Source organism: Alexandromys fortis, unplaced genomic scaffold, assembly GCF_014885135.2.
Source record: "Alexandromys fortis isolate MF-2015 unplaced genomic scaffold, M_Fortis_MF-2015_v1.1 scaffold_78, whole genome shotgun sequence".
Lineage (NCBI taxonomy): Eukaryota > Metazoa > Chordata > Mammalia > Rodentia > Cricetidae > Alexandromys > Alexandromys fortis.
In genome coordinates, this window is record NW_026067977.1 from 2,487,469 (window position 1) to 2,514,404 (window position 26,936).

Consider the following 26,936-nt stretch of genomic DNA (forward strand, 5'->3'; position numbering starts at 1 on the left):
TAAATGTCTGTTTTCAATTTTCTAGTGATAAAGCGTTTTCCATTTGATGTTTAACTCCCCCGTGCCAGGGCTTCCCTCCAGCTGCCTTGCAAAGGGGGAGCCACCTGTCACTGTTGTAGGAATCCTTGGGCTTTTCAGGGTAACAAGGTGTCTCCCCAAGCAGGGCATGCAGTAAAAAGAGACATGCATGCAGCAGGAAACAGGAAGCTGCTCTAGACCCCTGGAGTTCTGTGGTACTGTTTGGTTAGACTGGCTGCAAGCTGCTTTAGACCCATGGAGTTCTGTGGTACTTGTTTGGTTAGACTGGCTGCTTTCTAGGCCCTGAAATGGACACAGCATCATGTAACCCAGATGCAGCCTGTGTCCCCCTGCACCTCACTGCGATTGCATCAGCTTTCTGAATGCTTCATACCAAAGATGGGCTTGCCTTCTGCAGTCACCAGGCAGCTCTGATGCCTGTGTCTAGAAACTTCCTCCAGTGATGATCGCAGTCCTTGCTGCCTATGCTTGGCACCGCTGTAGACTTGGACATGAGAACCTGGGAGATGGTTCTGAGACTTCCTATGTGTAGATTGTTCCCCACTGAAGACGTTAGGGTATCCAGGGAGGGTGAGTCAGGGTGCTTTCCCTGGAAGGAATTTTACAGTTTCAGGTAATCTGCTCTGGGAGTGTTCTTAAGCTCACCATGTATCTGGCCGCCCTCACAGCCAGGACAGATGGAGTAGCACTCCCTTGGATTCCTGAGGCCAGCTCTGCTCACTTGACCCTCTCTCTAGATTCCCTCTAGAACTAGGACCGTAGTTGTCCAGCCATAATCATTATCTAAAGTAAACAGCGACACATAAAAATGTTTGTATTGCTATAATTAATAATGGACCTTCTTCAACCGTGACAGATGTGTGGATGAACTAATAGGCTGCCCACAGACCATTGTGACTATGTGACCGTGGCTATGTGCATTCTGGTCTGTGTCCACCGTGTAGGCCTGTGTTGGCCTTGGGCACCATGGCTTCATATGTGAAGCCAGAAACACCCAATACAGGATCTGTTCCCTGGTATCCCTAATCTTTACCTCTCTTTCTCTCTCTCTCTCTCTCTCTCTCTCTCTCTCTCTCTCTCTCTCTCTCTCTCTCTCTCTTTTTTTGATTTTTCGAGACAGGGTTTCTCCGTAACTTTTTGGTTCCTGTCCTGGAACTAGCTCTTGTAGACCAGGCTGGCCTCGAACTCACAGAGATCCACCTGCCTCTGCCTCCCGAATGCTGGGATTAAAGGCGTGCGCCACCACCGCCCGGCGATCTTTACCTCTCTTATGGCATATATACTACACACCACTGCCTAAGTGGCCATCACGGCCACACAGGGTTGGTCTCTGTGTCTTCATTTTTTTAAATTGAAGATCCAGAGAGTTCAGCAATTTTTGCCAGCCCGTTCTCTAACAACTCCCCAGGGAAATCACCAAGACTCTTTCCGTGCTTTGAGTTTCATCTGCAGCCTTTAAAGTATTTCAGCCCTTTGGTTTCTTAGACAACCCGCATATTTTCTAGAGTGTATGTGATGTCCTACATACTCATGTAAACTTCACAAGGACCCTTTACAGAAAGGAAAACAGAAGCAGAGGGGACGTAGACTCATGTCACAAGGCTAGGAAGTGTCCCGAAGGTGACTGCCTGCAGAGTTGGTGCCTTTGATCAGTCTGATGATTCCCCTGGGCACAGCAACCCCAGGCTGGCCCTGGAGTGAGGTGCACACAGGGCTGTACCCTGACTCTACCATTTACTACTCACAATAGCAAGCAGTTTACTTGACTTCTCTGCACCCTGGAAAAGGGGCAGCAAGCCCGCCTGAGCTCCCAGTGCTGATCTAAGGAGGGGGTGAAAGCAGAGCCTCCCACACCGGGCTTGGCACGCAGCACTCAGCACACACCGACCACCATTACTTTCCTATGATCCTCGTAATGTGCCATCCACACTGAAGGAACTGTGACTCCCTTGTACTGAGAATGAGCGTTAGAGGCCAGGGATGCCTTCCAGTCAGTAAGAAATATTGAGAGGCCACAGCCCACTGGGACTGCAGGAACCTCAATTTCGGAATGATGCCCCACCCACCTCAGGTGTCCATCTACTGAAGACCAGACCCTCCTGCCATATGTCCCTTAATACCTGTCTGAACCTAGGTCTTGTGGGGACTTAGAGGAGAGGCTGTCAGCCTTTTGCACGTGCCTGCTTCAGGACGTCATGCACTAGAAGACCAGGGACAGGTATCTAAAAGTGTTGGGTACATGCAGTGAAGGAAACTGGCTTTGCACAGAATTCTGGGATTGCTAGGAGTGGCCATGGCTTTGGTGTCTTAGCCTAGAGGAGGAAGTGCTGTAAACCCACTTGAGGCTCTCAGGTCTCACTGGGAGGAGACAGGGCTGGGTTGCTCAGAATAGCCTGGGGGCCCTCTTTGTGTGAAGTCTTAGGAACCTTTGAGTTGGACCTCAGCACAGCACCTAAAGAAATAGCTCGCTCGCGACCAGAAAGCTTAGGAACATGCAGCCTCCACTCTGACTGCCAGCTTGGCCAGGTGACCCACATTCGATGACACACTACCCCAGAAAAGCCAATGTGTCTGCCTCACCTCTCTGCTCTCCCTGCAGAAACGGGCTTTGCAGTCACAGCCATCTCCCGGACGCCAGGGGTGACCTACAGTGACTCCTTTGAATTGCAGTGCATCATCAAACCCCACTACCCATCCCGAGTCCCCGTGTCGGTGACATGGCGGTTCCAGCCAGTGGGCACAGTCGAGTTCCACGATCTGGTGACCTTCACGCGGGATGGAGGGGTTCAGTGGGGAGACAGGTCATCTACCTTCCGAACTCGGACTGCCATCGAGAAGGCCGAGTCCAGCAACAATGTCCGCCTGAGCATCAGCCGGGCCAGTGACACGGAGGCAGGCAAGTACCAGTGTGTGGCAGAGCTGTGGCGGAGGAACTACAACAACACCTGGACGAGGCTGGCGGAGAGGACCTCCAACCTGCTGGAGATCCGGGTACTGCAGCCAGGTGGGTGCTCAGGCTCCGAGGCCTCCCTCCTGTAGGGCCCACATGTGTCTGCATGACATGGTGAGAGACATGGGTGTGTGCTTATGTGGTGAGACATGAGAATGTGCCCTTAAATGACACAGTAAGGAGGATATGTGCTTATGTAACACAGTGGGGTACACAGGGATGTGTGCATATGTGATATGAAGATATGTGCTCATATGATGTGAGATACGAATGCTTGTTCTTCCCTGACATAGTGTAATATATGAGGGTGTGCTCGTCCATGATACACGAGCCGTGAGGATGTCTGCTCCTGCTTATGTGACACGGGAAGACACTGAAGGGCATCTGCTTGCATGACTGGGAGAAGTGAGGAAATAAAGAGTATTCTGAGCCCTGGCACAGCATCTGTTTCCCACCTCTGAGAAATTCCAATCACGTGCACCCCCTTTCCTCGGTGGCTAGTTCATGTCTTGCATGCGTTTTCTCCCTGTGTGTTTATAGGTGGCGGGCACTAGGACACTTCTAGATCCTCCAGCATGTGACCCCCTAAGAACAGGACGTTGTCCTACCTAACCACAGCCCCATTGTCATACTGAGGAATTCATCATTGGTGCAGTCTCATTACCCACAACTCCCCAGTTGTCTCAGCAGGGTTTTTCAGTGTAACCCCCCCCCACACACACACACCTCCAAGGAGACTTCAGTTAGGGAGCACACAGCACTTCGAGTTGTCCTGTCTCTTTGCACTCTCTTAACCAAGAACAATCCCCAGCCTGTGTGTGTGTGTGTGTGTGTGTGTGTGTGTGTGTGTGTGTGTGTAGACACTGACATTAAAACATGGGCAGGCCGTTCCAATCTTTAAACCCATCTCTTAAAGTCCTGGCAGTAACTTTGTGTGTGGGGTTTCCCTTGTCCATGTTTAGATAGAGAACTTAGAGGAGAGAGGAAAGACAGTGGTATTTATGGAGCTTCTCTGCCCCCACCCCCGTTAGGAAGAACAGCCCTTTGATTACAATTTTACATTTCCTGGAATAATTAAGGGACTAGCCTAAGGCCATAGGAGGAACCATGTGGTCGTTTTCTATAGTCTTTTCTTAACTCATTTCCTGTCTTATGGGCTGAATTCCTTTCTCTTGTGGAAGTCCATTCATCCAGAAGCCACTAACTCGGCGGGCATTCTACATGGAGGTGCCTTCAGACACCTTCACCAGGCTCTCCCCCAACCTGAGAAGTAACTTGGGTTTTTCTGTCTGTCTTGTGACTGACTAGGTTGGAAGGTGATGGAGCAGAGTGCCCAGTCTAGGACGCTGTACCCCCAGAATAGAAAAGGCACCCACACAGACAATGGTGGTGGTTAGAACTTACAAATAGTTGAGTTGTTTTTTGTTTTTGTTTTTCCTGTCTTTCTGACCCACTCAGTTTGAAAACATGGTTTGGACCTGTTCTCCCATTATGATTAGTGTACCCAGACTGGTCACATCAGAGGCCACAAACAGGGAAGTTTTTAGCATGTGAGGTTAAAAGGGGTAAGGTCTGAGTTTATCCTTCCCCTTGCCTGACCCCATCACAGAGGCCTCTTCTGTACCACAGTTGAACAAATGGGTTTTGTAGATGGTGAGACTGTGTCTGGCCAATTAGAGCTGAACTGGGCCAACAGGATGCTGAAGAAGAGGCTTTCTTCAGTGGGCGTCCAGGTTAATGGAGGGCTAAGTGGAGACCCCATTTGATGTAAACACTGTGGAAGATGGGAGATAACCCCTGGCTGCCTTACGGCGAAGAGTGTGTTCGGGTGGTAACTGTGTGTTTTTGTTGTCTTGTCTGCCACTCAAGGTCAGTGTTCTGAGCGGCAGTACTGTCACATGGTTTTGCAGCTTGCGGCAGTAGCAGAGGCAGTGACCCCCAGACCTTGCTTGTCTTTGCCCCTCTGAATAAGCCCCTACTGTTTGCTTTTTTGTTACTACTTGGAATCAACCAGAGCCCTGAAGCCCTTGTGTGCACTTAGTCCTTTAAGGTTCTCATTGCTTGGATTCTGATTCAAATTTATGGTGACTCTATTGACCACCATGAGCCGTGACCAAAGCTAGTTAAGTGGTAGAGCTGAAACTCAGCCTGAGGTGAGAGGCCAGATCCCTTTGACTCCACAAATCTGCCCATCCTGCCATTTCATCGGTCTCCTCACTGTGGGCTTAGAACTGCATGATATACACGGGACCGAAGGGTCCTGCTCTCCACACCTGGAGTGCCATTGAGAAGGCTGAATCCAGCAACAGCATCTGCTTGAGCATCAACATGCCACTGAGACTGTTTGTGGTTTCCCTGGGAAGTGTCTCCAAGTAGTGCTTGGCACTGGAGACTTTTGAGCATTCCCAACTGCCACCGTCTTCAGGAGGCTACTGGGCCTTCTTGCAAAAGATCATTCCACCTGGGCTTGTTGGCTCTTGACTCTCCCTCATTGAAGGAGGGGTCAGAAAGAGTCATGGGACCCTCACCTGAGTATTTGGCACCCCTCCCAACTAGTTGTATTGCAGTTCTGTATTAATTGCGGGTGGTCCATGGGGAGGCTAGAGTGCATAAGTGCATAGTTGGGCGAAAGACTTAAGAAAGTGGGCTCCATCTACACAGCTGTGGTAACCACCATCCCTGCTGGGCGCATACCTTCCAGTGTGGCTGTCTTAAAGTTGGCCCCGCGCCTGCCTGTAGCCCATGACCTACTGCTCTGTAAGTAAGCAGAATAAAATCATTGGTTCTCCCAGGTGAGCTTTGGTAGCATTGAATTCTGGTTTGCTATTGGGACCTTAAGAGGGTGAGGTATTGCTTTGTCCTCCCTAGAGCAAAGGTCCTGGCAATAGCTGTCACAATGCTCCTATGGCTGGCCCTCTGGAGAGTGGGAAGAGCAGCAGTGTGTGGCTCCCAGCATGACTAAGGCGCTGGAGCGCATCCCCTAAGTGTTACTGTTTCTCCTGTGGTAATCATCTATGCACTTAGCACTGAATCCTTTCCAAAGAGCTTCTCCCTGAACGCCCAGCTAGTGCAGGTGCTTTACTTTGGGTGCAGGGAGACAGTGCTAGAGACACACTAGTGCCACCACCACCAGCAATGAGTGGGAGATTGGGATTCAAAGCTAGGTAAGCCTTAGTGAATTGCTGGGAGTGGAGAGACTTTGCCCCTTTTGGAAACCATGTAATCACATCTTATTCCTTCTGCATTCAACCCCATAACATTCTCTATGGGGGATATTTTTCCTTGCAGGTCCCTGGTGTGTGGAAGTCACAGCAGTGGTAGGGTAGCAGTGTGTGGCTGTCACCATTGAAGATGCCTTACTTCTGATGACTTGTTTCATTCTTCCTTAATCCATACAGGGTCAATGGGTGTGGGGGTGCCTGACACAGCTTACAGATGAGGACTCTGCCACCCAGGGTGAATAAGTTGCCCAGTGACTCATGATGAGTGGAAGAGCCAGGATTCAAGCCTAAACAGGCAGTCTGGCCCCAGAGCTAAATTTTTAATTTTATTATATTATCTACTTTGTAGACGATGAGCCAAAATTATACTTACTTGTGTTTTCTTCTCTCCATGACATCGTTTGGTACAGTGTGGGGTGTGTGTGTGTGTGTGTGTGTGTGTGTGTGTGTAATGCGGGGCTTTTCTACTCCCATGGTTGCACCCTAGCACCAGGCACTTCTGTGAATGCCCTGTCTGGTTTTGCCGTCCGGATTCCCTAGACCTTTGTTTTGTAGCATTAAGGCTACAAAGCATTTGGAGCTTCCTTGAGATAGAAGTTATTAAAGACAAAATCAAATATATACCTATTTCGGGTTCCTTTATTTAACTTCTGCCACAAGGTGGCTCTAGGTCCAGGGGAAACCAGTGCCAGCCTCCCTCCTCCCACCCTCCCCATAGAACCTTCCCCACAGAACCTTCCCCGCCAAGCCTGGGTTAGCATCTTCCAAAGGGTCGCCATCCACCCCTAAAGAATATTTTAGGGAATGTTCTTATTTGAGGAGAATCAGCAAGAAACCCAGGCACTGGTGACAGACTTAGTTCATTTATCATCAGCCTCTACAGGCGCGATGTCCTTTGTCCCAGTCAAGTTCTTTGTGGTCTGTACCCAGACTCCTCCTGCCAGAGCCACTGATGGTGACCACACCACTGCTATTTACTTCATCAAGCTCTCTGGTTAGCTGGCATGAGCAACCTGCTGTCAGCAGTGACTTGCCATGGATTTATCATTGGCTACCTCCAGCCCATAGGCATGCTTCAGAGCCTGTGATTCCCCAAGGCAATCTTAACTTCCCTTTCTGCCTTGATTTAGTCTAGTCTTCTCTGAATGATCTTGTAGTCGAGACTTAGCCAGCCCAGTGTGTTCCATTCTTGTTCAGTTCTTTTTTTTTCTTTTAACTGTGAGGCATCATCTTACTTCCTTCTGATTTTCTTCAGTTCCAAAAACACCCTCCAATTTCACATGGCTAAATACAGAAGCAATAAGGGAAATGTCAGCATTCACTTAGCCAATGTTTATGACTATCCCTTGCTCTGGCTATTAAATATTGTGCATTAAAATTGACAAAGCAATAAACAAGCCTCCAGGCGGACAGCGTCCGGTGGTAGAAGGCTGCTTGTCAGTGGGTGCATGCTGCTGGGATCGGACTGATGGGCAGGTGGATGAATATTTAATGCCCTCTGCCTGCTGCCAAATCCGTTTTCTCTGCGTTCTCATTGCTGACCTGGCAGATTGGGCTAGCTGGGGGCCCTTTCTGTGACTGTATGAGTCCAGGGTCTGTGAACATGGCTGTCCTTGTCAGGACATTCTCCCAGGACAGCCTCGGTTCTCCTCCTTCCTACCCACGCAGCTTCTGCCTGCCTGTTGTCTCTGCAGGGCACGTGAGTGAGAGCCCCAAGAGGAGTTCTCAACCTCCATTCATGCATCAGCCTCGTTGCCATTGTGGCGGCTGGTATCCACCTGACGCTTGTTACTGGTGTCAGCTAATTAGGGTCACCACTCTGTCTGCAGACAGGTCTGGCAGGGTAGGTGTGCCAGGCTCTCTGCTAATTTGCTGCCTCACCTCCCAACTCTTGCTGCTTTCCCTTCGCCCCGCCCCTCCATGCCCCTGTGGGCACGTTTGAGCACCTGCTGGGACCGCAGAGGTGGCTGTCACACAGGACTCCAGTGCAGACTGTCTGGGAGAGAAGGCAGGGCATTCAGACTTTCCAGATGTGGGCTTAGCCAGCACAGAGAAAGGACACACGGGGGTGGGGCGGTTCATACTCTTTAAAAGCGAGAGTGAGCCACACGACCTGGGTGGGATTCAGTTTCTACCAGATCATTGGCTCTGTGACTGAGAAAGCATCTTTGTAAAATTGGGACTAATACTTACTTGATAGGACTAGCGAGGAACACAGTTAATATTGGTAAAGAGCTTAGGGTAGGAGGTAGCAAGAGATGAGCCTGGTAAGGAAGAGCGCCCTAACTTGGGGAATTAGGAATTTGGTCACGTGTAGACCATATACCTCTTTCATTTAAGATTTTCTTGTTAATTGTGTGCGTGTATGTATATGTCTCTCTGTGTGTGCACATAAGGATACAGGTATTCGGATAACCCAGAAGATGGCGTCAGATCCCTTGGAGCTGGAGTTACAGGTGGTCACCAGCCACCTGACCAGTGCTGAGAACTGAGCTAAGGTTCTCTGCAAGAGCCACCTCGCCAGCCCTCATGCACCGTTAGGTGACAGTTGGTCTTTACTGGCCTGTAATGAAGTTATATAAAATTCAGTGTAATGTTTCTAGTCACACAACCTTTAAACAGGGTGGTACTCTTTGTTTGGTTTGGTTGGCTTCAAACTCATGATCCTCCTGCCTCAACTTCCCAAGTGCTAAAATTATAGGTATGTGCCACCACATCTGGCTAGGAAGAATATATATATTTTCAAGTTTTTGTAGCAAAATTCATCTCACCATAAATAAGTACTCAGAGACAGTGACAAGGGGACCCAGTCCTGGCCAGAGGGGCTCTGAATGCTGCCCTTAACTGCAGAGTGACAGCCACTACAAAAGGGCCGACTGAAGACGATAAAGATCCCTCCTGGTTGACCTACATATTAAAAATGTGGGGGAAAGAGTGCTGTGTTAACTATAAAAGCCAAGAAGGATTCGGCCCAAAGGCCGAATTCACTCCTGTGAATGCCATTTGAAAGTCACAGAGGACACGGGACAGAGCTTTACTGGAGAGAATTTGAGCCATTAAATTTCTCCCACTCCCTAAACCAGTGTAAAAATGAAAAGACTTTTTGCCTCCAGATCTCTGTGGAGATGAGTTGTCTGTGGCAGGGGAGCGAGGGAATTATCTACCCTGTGGAGAACTGCTGTCCCAGGGACAGGTTGTCGGCTTGGGAGTGACCACTCCCCGGCTTGCTCCCTGGTCTGAGGGAGAGCTTATTAGGGCTTGGGAGGTCATGGCCATGCAGAGGGGGAAGAGGAACTGAGGCACGGCAGGGGCTGGGGAACTTTAAGTGCAGTAACTTCATGAGTGGCAGCTGCTTTTGCTGCTTGCTTCCCAGAGTGTGCTCGCATGTGTTTGTGCGTGCTGAGGGAGGGGTACCCCCAGAACTCTCCCTTCTCCCCTAGTCTCCTGGGTGACCTGCTTCCTTGCACTTGAAGCATCTCCTACCCCAGCCACTGGCCTCCTCTGTCCCTGGCATTCCTGTCAGATGTTGTGGAGAGAACAGAGTCTCCCCTCCTCCTCTTTGTTCTCTACCCATCTCTCCTCACCTTTCCTCTGCTCTCTCCTTGCCCCCCCCCCATCCCGCACAGAATCTGCCGCACCTCTATATGTGCGGCTTCTTACACTTGAATACACCGGAAGAGCCTGCGGGCTCACAAACCCACAGGTCCCTGGGTGTCCCTCTTCCCCCTGTTTCTGACCCAGTATGGGTCTAACAAGTTCCCAGGTAGCTTTGCTACTTATCCTCCGAGTCCTCTCTGAGAGCTACAGGTGGGCAGGATCAAGAACCAGCCTTGGGACCCCACAGTCTTGGCACTGACCTCGCGAACTGCGTCCACCATGCCCGGCCACTGACTCTTCCCTGATCAGTACACAGAGAACTTGGCCTGTTTCCTGCCCTGGGTGCCTGGTCCCTTTCGATTTTCACCTGTTGACCACCTGCTCATTTGTTTCTTGGAGCCCAACTCAGGGATCACAGCTGTTTTGCAAGGTTATCTCTTTCATCACAGTCAGAATTAATGGCTCCTCTTTCAAAAGATTAATTGGGTTTTTATTTAATCACCCATTTATTAATGTGATTAGCAATGATTGGGTCATAGTTCTTTGCCCAGACGTGCAAAAAGAGAAGACCTTTGCAAAATGGCCCTTGGTGTGAGGCAGCTGTGGTTGTGTTTAAGGAAAGTCGTTTGCTGATAGAATCAGTGTGTCTGCCTGAGCAACACACGCATGAAACCCATTCGGAGGATGGGTGGGTTGGCCGGGAGCAGCTGCCGTTCTCTGCCGCTGCCTCCACCTTTTCACTCTCCCTCCTACATGTAGCCCTGCTCCTCTTAGCTCAGCAGCCTTTCCTCCACCGACAGACTTTGATCCCAAGCCTGGGGTGGAAACTGTCCAGCTGCCGCACGAAAGGGCATTCCTGTGAATGATGGGAGCTGCAGGGAAGGCGGGTGCCGCTGTGTGAGTGTGCTGCACAGCCGGCCACCGCCATCCTGGCCAGCCACCGCACCATCCACCCAGCCTCTCTGACTCTGCTCCTGCCTCCTGCGGCATTCTCTGTTCTCTATCTTCTCCTGGTGATTGTCTGGGGGGTTAACTAAGCCTCACTTCTGAGAGTCTTTACATTTGCCTAGGCATTCATTGGTTCTCCCCAAGTCCGTTTGCTGAGGAGCCAAGCCCAGCGTTTGTTTCTCTGGTCGAAGGCAAGTTTGTTAAGGGTCTTCTTCAAATGGAGATTCTGACTTAGTGGGCCTCAGAGTCTGTTTCTAAGAAACTCACCCCCCCCCCCAATTGATCTCATGCTGTTGGTCCATAGCATTTAGAATGTTTTGTTTATTATTATTTTATGTAGATAGTTGTTTTGTCTACATGTATGTCTGTGTGCCATGCGTGTGCCTGGTGCCAGAAGAGGGTGTTAGAGTCCCTGGACCTGGAGTTATAGATAGTTGTGAGCCTCATTGTGGGTTCTGGGAATTGAACCCCGGCCTCCTGGAAGAACAGTCAGTGCTCTTCTCTCCAGACTTAGGATTTATTTTTTTGTGGAGGGGGTGGGGGCGTGGAGTGAGGGAAGGAAGTAGGTATGTGGCATAGCACACACCCTTGGAGGTTAGAGGGCAACTGATGGGAGCCAGTTCTCCCCGTCCTTGGGTTTAAACTCAGGTTGCCACACTTGGCAGCAGGTGCCCTTATCCTCTGAGCTAACTTGACGGCCATATCTACAGCACTTTTAAAAGTCCGGTTGCCAATTATATCAGTGTCCCATTTAATTATGAGCTTTGATCTTGGGACCAGAAATAGAAACCAAAAGGGAGTGAGAAGAGCTAAAACTTACGTAGTGTTCGGAGTACACCCAGCCTGGTACTGGACTCTGTAGCTACTGCATTTAATCTGCCGGGCGCTCTGGGAGAATTAGATACACACTTCCGGTGCTCTCGCTGGCAGATGAAAACACCTGCTCTTAAAAAGTCCAGGCTGTCCTAACTGGGGGGGATGTGTGTGTGAGGGGGGAGGCAGCAGCCGCACCTTGCCCCAGGCAATGCTGAGACAGGCCCGTGAATGCTTCCTAATTAGCTGTGGAGCCTCCTGACTCCTCAGGGCCTCAGGACGTGTCCTCCCTACCCCTGAGACGTGGGAGGAAAGGCAGAGCTTAGAGTAAGAGCTGACCCCTGCCCATCTGTCAGACATGCACCAGATTTCAAAAGTACCCCTCTTTTAAGCTCTCCAACACTTCATAATATTTTGACACGAGATGGCAAAAAAAGAAAAATTGGAAATGCTTTGAAATATTTCTCTTCCTTGGCTTCTGGTTTTCTGACCATGTGACTGACTTCAAGTTGAGTCATAGGATTCCAGTTTAACATATGCGGTTACTATAGCAATTGAGGTTTCCTTAGTAACAGTTGCAAAAATAATCTGGCCCCAATTAATAATACATTTTAAAGCTCTTTCTACTCCACACAGAACAACCCAGTTCATCTGGCCGTACACCAGATAATTCAGGTGGTGTCGTCTGCACTGATTGAGATACCATTTGCATGTGGTGAATTGGGTCGGAAGGGATGAAAGGGAACAGGTTGTTTCAGGCCTCACTGGCGTCCGCTCGGAAAAGTTGTCCAGCAGGCTGGTGCCAGCCCAGTCTCCGGGATTCCCAGGGTGTCCCGAAGGACTTTGTGTTTGATGAATGGAGAAAATAGAGGGCACTGGAGTGTGGGGCCGTAGCCCATCTTGGTGTTGCTCCATGGCTCGAGGTCTGTGTGTGAATTCAAAGGTCCTTCATGAGGAGAAAGTCCGCCTCGGCAACACAGGACAGATCTTCAGAGGTGCTTCTGTAGGAATGGTGTTGGGTGTGGACCTGCTGCCTTCTTGCCACAGCCTCAAATCCGTCCTGAACCCATCTGTGTGTTACCCGACACACAGAGGAGCAGTCTATGGCTGTCAAAGCTCTCCTTCCTTACACACGAGACTCAGGAGTCCCAGGGTCACAACCAGGGGCCCAGCCCACACCGGGACAGTTTCTGTGCCTTCCAGCTGCAGGACTCCGGCCTTAAGGAAGCGGGCTGCGCAGCCTGGCCTGGAGATGGGCCTGGCTAGTCGGCAGGGGCCCCGGCTGTCCCCTCGCTGTGGGACCTGTACCATACCCTGTTTCCCTCAACTGGCAGAGTGGTCCAGAACCAGGGGTGAAGACAGGAGTGGGGTGACTCCTACTTCCATGATCAGCCTACTAAGAGAATTGCCTTCTCCTTTCTTGTTTTTGTTGTATTTTTTCTGTTTTAATAGGAAGGTTTTTTAGGTTGTTAGGGAAAAGCAGAGGCAAGTGTAATGATGCCCAGGGGAAGAATCTCCAGTTATCATCCTAAGATACATTTGACTAGAGTTTGGCTTCTTGGCCCTTAAAGGTGAACTTTGTCTCCATTATTGAGCATGGATATCTGAAGTTGGCCACCCCTATTGCTTCTGGACGGCAATGGTGAGGGTAGTGAGGCTGATGCCAGCTCTGCTCTGACCATTGCTCTTCTTATCAACCCATAACTGTTGGTTGCCACGTCTCCAGCATCCCAGGAAACATTGAGCGAGGGCTCTCTGCTTTTCTAATCCCACACTGCTAGGCTCTGGGGTGCAGAAATGAGGAATTCCACCAGCAGTTAGCACTGTGAGTCTGAGACTGTCCCACTCTCAGGGGTCCTAGTGGGACAGTGGGGGAAAGAGAATACCAGCTGTCTGGATGGAAAAGCTTGATCTCTGTTCCTGGGAACTTGGGGTCTAGGGGAGAGGCGAGATGGGGGTGCAGGGACAACCTGGGTATCAGAAGGCAGCAAAGGAGGAAACACTGTGCCTGTTGGGATGAGAGGCAGAAAGGTCAAGAGATTGAATGGAAAGAAGAGCCTGGCAGGTGGTGGCAGAAAAGACAACAACAGGGAGTGGCCAGAGCTCAGGGTAAAGGGTGGGTTGCGGCAGCTGGGGGGTGAGTCCTAGGTGATGAGTCAAGACCGTTAGGCAAGGGCCAAGTTCTGAGAGGGCTTCGTGCTGGCCAAGTGACTTTCTTCTATGAATTCTCTCGCAGTTGGGAGCCAATAAACTTTTAAAGCAAGGTCAAGTTATTGTCAGATTGGCATCTTGGCTGGGGGCGAGCAGTGGTGCAAGGACAATGGACAGGGCACAGGAGGTGACAAGAGATGGGTGACTGACACTGGGTGAAGGATGTTACTTCATGGAATATTTCCTGGTGGGCAGACCCAGCCTCCCAGCCTGGAAGTGAGCTTGGGACAGGCCTCGTTTCCATGGCTGGGTCGGTTCTAAGTTTTGCCCTCTTCCCTTCACAGTGACAAAGCTGCAGGTGAGCAAGTCCAAGAGAACCCTCACCCTGGTGGAAAACCGGCCCATTCAGCTGAACTGCTCAGTCAAATCCCAGACCAGCCAGAACTCCCACTTCGCCGTGCTGTGGTATGTCCACAAGCCCTCGGACGCAGACGGCAAGCTTATCCTCAAGACCACGCACAGCTCGGCCTTCGAGTACGGAACCTATGCCGAGGAGGAGGGCCTGCGAGGCCGGCTGCAGTTCGAGCGGCATGCGTCAGGTGGTCTGTTCAGCCTAACCGTGCAGAGAGCCGAGGTCAGTGACAGCGGGAGCTACTACTGCCACGTGGAGGAATGGCTGCTGAGCCCCAACTATGCCTGGTACAAGCTGGCTGAGGAGGTTTCAGGACGCACAGAGGTCACCGTGAAGCAGCCAGGTAAGAATGGAGGGCGTGGCCCTCATAGGCCTGTGGCTTTCCTGCAGAGACTAGGGCCTGGGGAGCTCTGTGCCCCTCCACACACACACACACACACACACACACACACACACACACACACACCACACACACACACATGCACACACGCACGCACGCACACACGCGCATGCGCATAGGCATGCTTGTTGCCTGTGTCTCCCAGTAGATGAAGCCTCCTGAATGAGTGCCAGGATTTATTTCTTCATCGGACTCCCAGCAAGGAAGTGGGACCAGGGGCACTTCCAGCTGTGGCCTGATCCATGCTGGATGCAAGGGCACCATTCCCTTCCTATCCCTGAGGGTGCTGTGTTCTGGGATCCCTCTGGCCACACAGTGACAGTTCCTCTGGTGCATAAAGCAGGAAGTCCGTCTGTGAGGTGCTTTCTGTGGCCGTCACATCACCATGTCCTGGGTCCTGTCTGCCTGCCGGACCATGTTATGAACTCAAGCTGCACTCCTGCCTGAGCCTCACAAGTAGCCGTGGTTACAGCTGTGCTGCAGTGTGTCACTAGGGCAGCCTTCTGAGAGCCGGTTGACAGCTGCTCTCAGGCCCGCCAGAGTTCTTGCTCTGCCTCTGTCTTCCAGCCTAGCTTGTCTTCGTTCGCCCCTCTGACCCCCACCTCCCAAGGTCTCTTTTCTAGTCACCAGTCTTCTTCCCTTTCTTCCTTTCATTTGATGCCAAGAAGGTCTTCTTGGGTCCTAAACATATTGGAGGGGTTTCCCCACCTAAAGCTGCTGTCGAGCTAAGTGACAATGCCAAGGGTCAGAAGGGTCCCGTCAGCAAGCGCAGTGACGTCTCTCTATAGAGAACTCAGTACAGAAAACTCACAGGGTGCTGACTATGACTGTTTTTGCTTTTTCAGTTGATTTTATGGTTTGCGTCCTCATCTCTTTCTTTTTCTATTTCTTGTCCCCTTCTCTTTTCTCCTGATAAGCAAGCATACATTACTGAGCCTTTGCAAGGACTCACTATGGAAAGCATCATAGTCTTGCAACTCAGATGTAGTGCCAGCGTTAACATCTCATACATATATTTTAGCCAAGCTGTTTAAAAATAGAACCATTTTGTTTTTTAGCCTTTTATTTGCAACAGCAATCTTCTATGTGGCACAAAACATTTAGACAACACTGAAGCATAGAGAGTGAGCGAGTCGGTCTCCTCTTTATAAATCACTCCAGGGAGCTGGTCCCAAGGCTCTTTTGTTTAGCATCTTCTGGTACAGAGGGGTTCGTAAGGGTCTTTGTGAAGTTTCAGGGATGCTATCAGCAAGAGCCATGGTTCGTACACTTCTTCCACATAAGGAAGCCTTTTCTGCAGCTGTTTACAGCTCCCAGTCCCATCCGTGCCATCTTTTCTGTGTTGATGTCATGTTGTTCTCTCTCCACCCTGAAAAAGAAGCCATTTGGAGGCCCATTGTCTGTGCATATTAAACTGGGTGTTCCTTGCCAGTTCCTTTATGGTTCTGGCTCTCTGCATAGTCCATCTATCATGTGGTCAGACTTAAAAGTTTTTCGCTAACACAGGCCTGGTGGTAAGGGCCTATAATCCTGGGTTCTTAGACAGCTGAGGCAGGAGGATCCCAAGTTCAAGGCCTGCTAGTCTATAGAAGCTCAAGGCCAGCATGGGCAACTTAGTGAAACAGTTTTCCATGGGTTGGTGATTGTCTACTGCTGTTCTACTGCTGAGAGGAGACACCATGACCAAGGCAACATATAAAAGAAAGCATTTGATTGGGGGGCTGGCTTACAGTTTCAGAGCGTGAATCTATGTTCATCATGGTGAGGAACATGGCTGCGGGCATGGGGCTGGAGCAGTGGCTCCCAACTACTGCTGATCTGATCTGAGCCACAAACCCCAGGCATAAACAGAGAGAGAGAGACAGAGAGAGACAGAGAGACAGAGAGAGAGAGAGACAGAGAGAGAGAGACAGAGAGAGAGAGACAGAGACAGAGACAGAGAGACAGAGAGAGAATGAGAATGGTGTAGCCTTTTAAAACCTCAGAGCCCACACCCAGTGACAGCCCTGCTCCAGTAAGAACACACCTCCTAATCCTTCTCAAATAGTTCTACCAACTGGGAACCAAGCATTCAAATAAGTCAGACTATGGGGCCATTCTCATTCATAGAGCCGCAGTGATATTTCAGTAGTACAGTACATGCATAGCATGTGCAGGACCCTGGGTTCAACTTCACGTTTATTGCTGCTGGGAGGGGGCTGTCACTCTGCCCATGCCTGCCCCTTCTCTTGCTAACTGCCTCTTCTGTCAACCGCACACTTGGGAGTCTCTGCACTTTGGAGTCTCTGCACTTTGGAGTCTCTGCACTTTGGAGTCTCTGCCGTTAGTCCTTTCTTGCTCATTTCTCCTCCTCCAAACATCGAAACCTCTTAGGGAAGGGTTCTGAACCAGAGACAGCTGTTGCTGAGCAGTGGATTCCCACACAGCCAAGGATCCAACACACTTAGAGTGCCATGTTTGAAAAGCATACATGGGATGCCCTCCTGTGCTCCAGGGACACCTGTTCAGCCGCCCTCTCGAGGGTGCTGTGCACTGCCTGCTGTCACGTCACTGTGTCCCTTTCTCCCTGTTCAGACAGCCGCCTGAAGCTCAGCCAAGCCCAGGGGAACCTGTCCATCCTGGAGACCCGGCAGATCCAGCTGGAGTGCGTGGTCCTGAACCGTACCAGCGTGACCTCCCAGCTCATGGTGGAATGGTTTGTGTGGAAGCCCAACCACCCAGAGCGAGAAGTAGTGGCCCACCTGAGCCGGGATGCCACCTTCCACTATGGTGAACAGGCCGCCAAAAATAACCTGAAGGGGCGGCTGCACCTGGAGAGCCCTTCTTCCGGCGTGTATAGGCTCTTCATCCAGAATGTGGCGGTCCAGGACAGTGGGACCTACAGCTGCCGAGTGGAGGAGTGGCTGCCCAGCCCCAGTGGTGTGTGGTATAAACGGGCTGAGGATACAGCTGGGCAGACAGTTGTCACCGTCATGCGACCTGGTAAGGACCCTACCCTTCCGTGTTTCCGTGTTAAGAATATTTTGGATGCTTGTATAGGAACTTATCTCGTCTCTGTGACCAAATGCCCAACAAGAGGCAACTTAAGGGAGGAAGGGTTGGTTTGACAGATGGGCCCATCATGGGGGGACATCGAGTATGAGACAGCTGGTCACGTGACATAAAGTTAGGAAGCAGAGAGATGTGGGTGCCGCTGCTTAGCCGGCTTGCTCCCTTCCCTCCTTTTCCTCACCAGGACCCAGCCTGTAGGGTGGTGCTGCCCACATTCGGAATGGAAAAGCCCTCCTAGACATGCTCAAAGGTGGTGTCTCCTACGTGATTCCAAATACAGTCGAGTAAAGGGTAGCTGTTACAGTCCTTAAGAAATGATCCGCAGGGCCTGGAGAGATGGCTCAGCAGTTAGCAGCACTGGCTGCTCTCCCAGAGGACCCGGGTTCCATTCTCAGCAGCTCACAGCTGTCTGTAACTCCAGTTCCAGGGGACCCAACAGCCTTACACAAGCAATGCACATAAAATAAAAATAAATAAATCCTTTTATTAAAAAAGGAAGAAATTGTTTGCATATGAACATTTGTATTGTACACTTGTATTCTAAATTCTCTCAACTTGTTTTTCCTGTGAACGGGAACTTGCACGGCAGGCTTTCTCCTCAGGTGATTAGATTTCTTAATTAGAATCAAAGCCAGCAGTTAATTATTCTAGATCATAAGACTATGTTCCTTTTAAAGCATACATTCAGATCGGAACAGGTGGTTAGTATGACAGAGACCTTGAAACACTGGCCCTGCGTTTAGAAGTTGTGCCGGTGGGTTTTCAGTAGGAAAGACTGGCTTCTTTAAGCAGAAAGCAGCAAGGACCTCCAGCCGCCACTCTTGCTTCCAATCATCTCACTGGCACTAATGACTTTTCCATGTGGCCTTTTGTTCCTCTTGTCTCTATTGCCATTTCTAAAGTGTGTAAACGCATATAATTACTGGGTGTAATTATTGTTACATTTAACACATAATTAAGACTGAGATGTGCAGCGTCCCCGTGCCTCCCGTAACACAGCAACACCACTGAGCCTTATCAGCAAAAAGTCAACCATCCCTTGAGGACATGGCATGGAACTGAACATGCGACCTGTCAGTGTAAACACCTAGCCTTATATCTTCCTGGCATCTTGATGTGCACTCCCGCAGTTCTTGTAGCATTGCAGGCTCCTCTTCTTGTGTCACATCTGATTTGAGCTGGAGTTGGAGTAGTCAGCAGCTGTGCTGTGTGCCATGCTGTCTCAGGGGAGGGCAGTGGTTGACTTCATCTGCGCTTGTCCCTGTTGGAGGAGAAATCCCCTTCGAGTTTTCTTTTTATGTGTACATAGTTGGCTGTTTTGCGGCTGCTGCTGCTGCTGCTGCTACCTTGCCTGGAGGCTGGTGCTTCTCTTTCCCTGGAAGTAAAGTGTAGGGAACAGGGAATGGCAGCTGGACACACTTCCCCAGCTCCTACCCATTTGGCAGATCACTGGGGAAGCCCCCCATGGAGTGGGCAGAGACAAACATTCGTGGAGAACCAGCTAGGTCCCTGCCAGTTAGAATGATGTCTAGTCTTCCTGGTAGACTTCTCTAACAAGGAAAATGAGCCTGAAGGAATTTTCTGCACAGCTGAGAGCAGACAGAGTGGATGCAGGTTTATGTCCTGCTGCAGACGCGATCCCAGTGTGGCCCCTAAGCCTGAGACCCTATACACAGTCTAGAGTCCCCCTCCATCTTCCCTCCTTCCTGCCCTCCCTTTCCCTTGTTCATTTATGCATTTATTTAATTAATTTTCTCATGGGGGTGGTGAGACAAGGTCTCACTATGTAACCCTGGGGAATTCTTAGACCAGGCTGGCCTTGAACTTACAGAGATCTGCCTGCTGTTGCTTCCCAAGGGCTGGGATTAAAGATGTGTGCCACCATACCATAAAAGAAAAGTTTTTAGATTTAAAAATTTTATTCTATGTATATGAGTAGTGTGTGTGTGTGTGTGTGTGTGTGTGTGTGTGTGTGTGAGTGCACATGTGTGCCTGGTTCCTGCAGAGGGCAGCAGAAGGGTCTCCTGGAACTGGAATTAAAGATGGTTGTAGGCCACTATGTAGCTGCTAGAAATTGGGCCCCAGTCCTCCACAAGAGCATCAAGTGTTCTTAACCACAGAGCTATCTCCCCAGCATCAGCACCACCATCCCTTCCCCCCTCCCCCCCACCTGCTTCTCCTACAAACTCTTGGCATCTGGCTTATTGACTTGGGTTTTGGGGCAGCTTGAACTCAGGTCTGTGTAGCAAGCCCTTTCAGCTCTGAGCCACCTTCTAAATCGGCCTTTTTCCCTTCTCTGTTCTTGTCCCTCCCCAGATGCCGCCCTGCAGGTGGACACAGTGGTCCCCAATGCTACGGTGTCTGAGAAGGCAGCTTTCCAGCTGGACTGCAGCATCCTGTCTCGATCAAGCCAGGACTCCCGCTTTGCCGTGGCCTGGTATTCCCTAAGGACTAAAGGTGGAGGAAGAAGGGGCAGCCTTGGCATTGAGGACCAAGAGGAGGAGGCGGTCTCAGAAGAAGAGGACGGTGAAGACCCGACAGAGAGGATGGTCCTGCTAAGAGTGGGACCTGATGCTGTCTTTGGTCCTGAAGGCAGCCCCTGGGAGGGCAGGCTGCGCTTCCAGAGACTCTCACCCCTGCTGTACCGGCTCACGGTGCTTGAGGCGAGCCCCCACGACACAGGCAACTACTCCTGCCGTGTGGAAGAGTGGCTGCCCAGCCCTCAGAAGGAATGGTACCGGCTAACCGAGGAGGAGTCAGCTCCCATTGGCATCCGGGTTTTGGACACAAGTGAGTTTCCCCAGTTACACAAGAGGGTGTCCCTGTTGTCCTTGCAAGGTTTGGAAAGTGAAAGAGCTTGGTTGTGGGTTAATAAGCACTTTTCCTCACTGCTATGGGCATTTACTAGTAGGGTTTGAGATGTGGAAGAATTTGACACACTAGCCCACATTGCTGACTGACCCTTAGTTACCCATGCAAAAAAAAAAAAAAAAAAAAAAAACCAGGGCTAGGAATTAAAATGATGACTTACCATGTGGCTTGTGTGATCAACCTGACCTCTACCTGAGTCAGTACAATCTCACTGCACGCACGTCTTGCTTGGTGTTTCTGTTACACATTGAATGCCAAGTCAGCCTGCAGTGACTTAGCGAGTGTTTCCAGACTACAGGAGGAAGGGAGGGAAGAGGGGAAGCCGTCAATCACGCCTTCCCTCACGTCCCTGGATCACTTTTATTCTGGAATCTGACTTAGGGGTGGGTGTCACAGATTTTGCCTGGTCACTGAGACCAGCCTAGAAGGACAGAGCCGGGGAGTTTGGAGACACAACAGCAGCCTATCACCTCAAATGGGTCCTGAACACGGTCTCCTTCCCATGAGGGCCTTTCACTCCGAACAGAGACTAGAGGAAATGCTCTTTTGATTGCCCGTTTGTCAAAATGTAGAGTAGATCAGGCCGAGCATGGTGTTTGCTCCAGTAGAATCAGCTTAGAGTTCAGAAACCGAAGGAATCTCAAGTTTTCAACCTCTTTTCAAATCAGTTTGCTCATCCTGTCTTCTGTCGTCTTGATTTGAGGTTCAGGCTGCTCGGAAATCTCTGCCCATATCACTTCCTGTTGACCTCATGTTACGTGAAACTGAAGCTTTTATGGGTTGAGATGGTATTTGCAAACTATTAAGTGTAAGCGCGTGCTGACTTAGTTCTGATGGTGTGCAGCTGTCTGACACAAGGGAAATGGAGAGAGCCTGAACCGATGTGCACCAGTGTCAGAAACGAGAGTGTCGAGGCCACGCTTGACCTGCTCTCTGGATCCCTGTAATAAGCTTCGTGAACACAGAGCTCACTGGGAGACCGGCTGCCTGCCAAGGGCTAATAGTTACCGTGCAGCCTGACCTGGTATCAGGGCTTTCGCTTCATTCTCTACCATGTCTGCTGTAAGCCCACCTTGTGCAGGCAGACACTGGACACCGTCCATGGCCCACACTGACATGCGAGTAGAGAGTGTTAAGCAAGTGTCTTTCTGGTACAGTTGCTCCTTGAAGCAAGCAGACAGGCAGGGAGTGTGCTAGATTCCCGAGAGAGGCGTCTACAGCAGAACTGGGCACAGAAGGATCTGGTAGATACCCGCTTACCACAAAGGGGGGGTGTGTGAGGATGAATGGGGGTCAGCTTCTCTGACACCGCAGACATCCAGTTCACAGTCCATAAGATCAACTTTAGTGTAAGACTTTCCCAGTAGAAATGGAAACACTGTATCATTTGAACTGAAGGGGAACAAATGGCTGGGGTGTTGTGAGAGACTTAACAGGGAAAAGTCTCCCGGCCACTAGAGGCAGGGGGAGGGCTAGGAGAGCGTGAGGAAGAGCTCCATAGGGCAGGTGACCTCTCCTCTCAGGAGCGGGAAGCAGTTCCATCCAGCCCTAGCTCCCCCCTGACAGTTCTTGCTGCCTTCCAGGTTCCACCCTGCAGTCGCTCATCTGCTCCAACGATGCGCTCTTCTACTTTGTCTTCTTCTACCCCTTCCCCATCTTTGGCATCCTCATCATCACCATTCTGCTGGTGCGCTTCAAAAGCCGGAACTCCAGCAAGAACTCAGAGGGCAAGAACGGGGTGCCCCTGCTGTGGATCAAGGAGCCGCACCTCAACTACTCCCCGACTTGCCTGGAGCCCCCTGTGCTCAGCATCCATCCTGGAGCCATAGACTAAGGGAGGTGACCCCCAGCAGACGTTGCCCATGGCAGGGTCGGGTCAGAGGAGCCCTGTGGGCTTTTCCTCATTGCTTCATGCTCTGTGATTGGACAGGCGACGGCACCCGAACTCTGCGGTTTCCCTGCAGGAACCAGTCAGACCTGGAGTGTGTTGGAAGATCCTGGTCACAGAGATGACTGCCTCCAGGTGGCAGTTCTGGTTAGCTCTTTGCACCCAACATCCTGGGTTTCTAGTTTTTGGTTTTGGTACCGTAGTGAGTAGCTCCAGGTGCCGCATCTACTCGCCAGTCTGTCTCGTGTTTTCAGATCGGTGCTACGGGGTTTCCTGTTCTGTGTAATGTACTCTTTTAAGCCCCTTTGGTCCTCTCCATGTGGATCTCACAGTGTTGTGGAAGGGTTTCTCTCACAACTGAAAAGCAAGAGGAAGACGACTTTATAGTAACAAGAAATCTCTTCCAAGACATTTTTGTTTTTGCACATTTGAAAATGCCACCCGTGGATCAAAATACACCCAAACATTTTTTTTTTTACTTTCTTAGCAAGACTTGAAAAATATGTGTAGCGTGGGCCCAATTTGTATCTTATCTTTTCCCTCAGCTGGAGTTGTTGGAACCACTTTATAGTCAAGATGAAAGCATTGAATTTTGCTTCAAAGAACTGCGCATGTGCAGAAGAAACCCTGCGGAACCCCGTTAGGATTAGATGGTGTCCAGCGAGCCAATCTGCCAGCGAGGGCGAAAGGGGATCTGGTCCTTGCCAAAAAAAAAAAAAAAAAAAGGCAAACCAGCCTGAAGGATGGGTCCAGCGTTCCAGATAGTGGCGCCTGGTTTCCAAGGGTTGCCCTGAGCATACATACCTACTATTGTAGTGACCAAAGCCAGTGATTAGGGAGGGAGGAAAGAAGGCTTGTCGTTGGCAAGCTCAGTCTCCTGACTGAGCAGGTAGCTTTCATCTGCAGGTGCTTTGCCAAATCTTTAAGGGGACAGGTCCAGTGAACCCGGAAGGGACTGCCTGAATGGCGGCTGTGCATGGCCCCATGGAGGGTGCTGAGCTGTATCACATTGAACTTGGGAGAATGGAGGGGTACAGGGATGTCTCTAGAGCCCATTGGAGAGGCTGGAGGAATTCTCACCTCTCTCTGTCTTCCTTCCAGATGATGAGGTCTTCCTTAACCATCACTGGTCTCCCCAAATCTCACTGCTTGTGGGGATTATGTCCATTTTGTCCTAGGAGAGGAACAGGAGCAACTTCTTGTGATCTTGTTGTCTCCTAGTCTCAACAGACAAGGGAACACACTGTTGAGTCAGGGGTTATCCCTTTGCTTTGTTGAAATGTGTGTGTGGTTTTAGGGTGTGTGTGTGTGTGTGTATGTGTGTGTGGTTTAGGTTGAATGGGTGTGTGTGTGTGTGTGTGTGTGCATGCACGCGTGCTCAGGTTGTCTGGTTGTGCTGGTGGCTTTTAATTTTCAGCCCACAAATCCGAAATCCACTCCCCCCCCATTTAGGCCAGATGCTTAGCTGCCCTAAAGCCTCAGCATCAATCTCGAATCCTGCCTTTTGCTCACTCTGAAGACCTTGTGAAGTCCCCACCCTTGCTCTCCCCCATCTTCACCAGCCATACCTTCCCATGGGAATTTGCATCCTGAGTCCCAAGATAGAGAGCCCGGTGGAAAAAGCTACCCAAGACTGTGGAAGTAAATCTAAACGAGAATAAGCAAACATGGAAGCTCCAGGAGTTCCAGGCCTCTGGGCCCTGTGGTTACAGGTCCTTCAAGGGATCTACTGGGTGTGGGCTGCTTGCAGGGTGGCAGAGGAGAAGAGGGGAAGCAAGACAAGCCTTCCTCTCCCCTCCTGCTCTAGTTCTCTGAGCGGTGTCCAGGCACCTTAATTCCTCGGGTGTCTACCCTGCTGGTTCTCATTTATGCGGCATCAACAAACAGAGGGACCAAACTGGCTCAGTCAGGAAGAAAGAATGTCTTTTGTTCTGTTCCTTCATCTCATGGGTGTGGGCTCTTGGTGGGTAGTTGCTGACTCCCAGATTTTAGGCTGAGTCAACGAGGGAAGATTGACTCCGCCACTGGATGGGGAGACGCCAGAGTGCTGGCCTGGATTAAAGTTTGGATGGGCTCTTTCGCCACGGAAAACTGATGCTTCACGTAAATATGCAAAACGGTTGCAGGATGTTAGAGGGAACAAAGAAACCAATGTCAGTATTTTAACAACTGCTTTTTGTGTGTGTATGTTCTGGGGGCTGGGGATGCAATCAAAATTGAACTCTGAGCTTTCTGTGAAAAACAAACAAGCAAAAACCACAGGGCTTCTCTGTGGCTGGTTCCATGGACATGTGTTGTCAGCTGAATGGTGATGGTGCCCTCCAGTGGCTGGATGACCTCGCTGCACATTGTGTGCTGGGCTCTGGTCTTCAGAGTTCAGAGAGAAAAGGACTCCACAGCGACTCCTGATACCTGTCCTGTCCACTGTGCTAGGCCTGTCCCAGGACACTATGACCACACCCTCTCTCACCAGGGTGTTCATGTAGCAAGTTTTCGTATTTGTTTCAAACAATGGTTTCTCTGCGTTCATTGTTGGAGAGGGATGGGTTGAAAAGACTATCCGTGCATGAAGTAGAGAGCTGTTGGTTTGTTTCAGTTTTTTTTTTTTTTTTAAAGGAAAAACTATTTGTAAGCCGCTGCACTAAGACATTTTATATATACTGCAGAGACTGTAGTAAATTATGTTGACAATACGCTGTTTACATTTTCTGGAGTCCGATGCCCTCCTGCCCCTCACTGAACCTCCGGCTGTGGGACTGTGCTCGGTGGGTGGCCTGGAGTTCCGCCCTTGGCACTGATGTACCAGATTCGAGTTTTACAAGCTGTAGCTTTTCTATGCATGCCCTCGCCCAGCCTAAATTATGTTTTTGTACAAATGATAAAAAAAAATCTTTCTCAAGATCCTTTTGCCACATGCTGAAGTGTATTACAACTCTACGCCTACCCCATTAAGACTGCTGCCCCAGGAGCCAGAAGCTGACATTGGGAGGGGTTATGTGACTCGTTTTCCTTTGGTGGGAAATTTAGGGTAAGAGGACACAGGTGCAGAGAACCTGGCGGCTCACTAGGGCCTCTGCAGCAGACCCCACCGTCCCGTCTCCAGCCCCGTTAGTGTTCGTGAATGGAAGTAGGCATTTTCCCGGGTAGACATAAGGCCGGGAGCTGGACAGTCTCAGGTAGTGAGACTGAGCACCAGTCACTGTGAGTGGCCGACAGGCAGCTAGAAGCCCTGGGATAGTGTAGGCCTAGCAGTGGTCACACCTTGTTGGGTCTTTACAGTTCACCGAAAATGCAAAGGAGGAGGGCGCAGAAGGCTGAGAGCAGAGGAGGTGCTCCTTTTCCCACTCCCTCCCCTCCCTCCCCTCCCTTCCATCTCCCGTTTTCAGTTCACCTTACCAAGGCTGGGCCACACGCTTTCCTCTGCTCCCAGCCCCATTTGCTGTGTTCTTATCACCTTCCTGCAGCTGCTAGCTTGGCCCCAGTTAAAACTACGGCTGCTGATCCCTCGGTGCCCACAGTGATTCCATGTTAAGTCTTCTGTATTAGTTTTGCTTATGAGGTGAAAATTTGACTGTTGATTTCTTAGGTACCCACAAAAGGTCCCCAGCTAAGTCATACGCATTATTTTTGCTTGACTCCCCCCTCCCCCCCTCTTTTCACCAGGAACTAAATTTTAAAGGGGGGGGGTAGAGTATAATGGAGTAAGACCGCCCCATTAAACCCTGGGGTTAAGTGAACGTGTACCTCCTGTGAGGCGTATGATGAAAATGACCATCTGTGTGTTTGGGCACGGGGACTATGTCTTGTCACTGTGTCCCAGATTCCTACACTGTAATTCCCAACGTTTGGTGAAACCAAAGCCCAGAGCAACAGAGAACAGCCTGCCACAAAATGTGGTCCAAGCCCCTTGGGCCATCTTTGCTTACCTTCTCATCCATAATTCCCCATGGTAATGAAGGGAACACTGGACCACACCACGCCAGTCACAGGATGAAGACACATCAAACAATCCTTTAAGAAAGAGAAGTAGAAACAGTTCAGTCTGGGAGGGAGTTTGTTGGCTCTCTGCCAAATGCATTATGGGGCATCATAAGCCACTTTTGATTCCTGAAGTCTGCTATGCAGGGCCCATCAGCATATTTAGAGATTCTCAATGGGAACACAGCCTTTCTCTTAACGAAAGGCCTGGAACTGGTCACTGGGCTCTGTCTGACAAGTCTGTCAATTCACCCAGTACAGGGAGACCACGACCTGAGGCGCTTGCCCGGCCCCAGGCGGTAGGGCGGACCATTCTGCAGCTCGCCTCTGCCCAAGCTGACAGCCCTTGCAGTTCAGTCCCAAGCCCCATTCCTCTCAGTCCCCTCCTCTGTGGGCAGGGCAAAGGGGAGGCTTTGGACTCGGCCCCTCGCTGTGTCTTGGGCAAGCCATTTACCTTCTCCAAGTCAGTTTCCTTGCAATAAAGATAGAAGCAGCAACCCTGTGAAAAGCAGCCAGGTGATACCCTTACCCCTGCTCACATATGACACTTGCTGTTCCTTCCCAGCTCCAAGACAGGCTTCTGAAAGCTGTGGTACACCTCTTCTGCCTTTCCAAGG

The 26,936-nt window shown here is 50.5% G+C and overlaps 1 protein-coding gene across 3 annotated transcripts in view; it reads left to right on the forward strand.

Moving 5' to 3' along the window:
• Igsf3 (immunoglobulin superfamily member 3) overlaps window positions 1-25,034 on the forward strand; it is a 90,772-nt gene extending 65,738 nt beyond the window's left edge. For all 3 annotated transcript variants that reach the window (XM_050157557.1, XM_050157558.1, XM_050157559.1), the window contains 5 exons: window positions 2,639-3,043; window positions 14,064-14,474; window positions 17,106-17,513; window positions 19,899-20,372; window positions 22,037-25,034. In XM_050157557.1, coding sequence (XP_050013514.1) covers window positions 2,639-3,043; window positions 14,064-14,474; window positions 17,106-17,513; window positions 19,899-20,372; window positions 22,037-22,287 — 1,949 coding nt within the window. In that variant the 3' untranslated portion in view covers window positions 22,288-25,034. The remainder of the gene's footprint in view (window positions 1-2,638; window positions 3,044-14,063; window positions 14,475-17,105; window positions 17,514-19,898; window positions 20,373-22,036) is intronic.
• The last annotated feature ends 1,902 nt before the right edge of the window (window positions 25,035-26,936 follow it).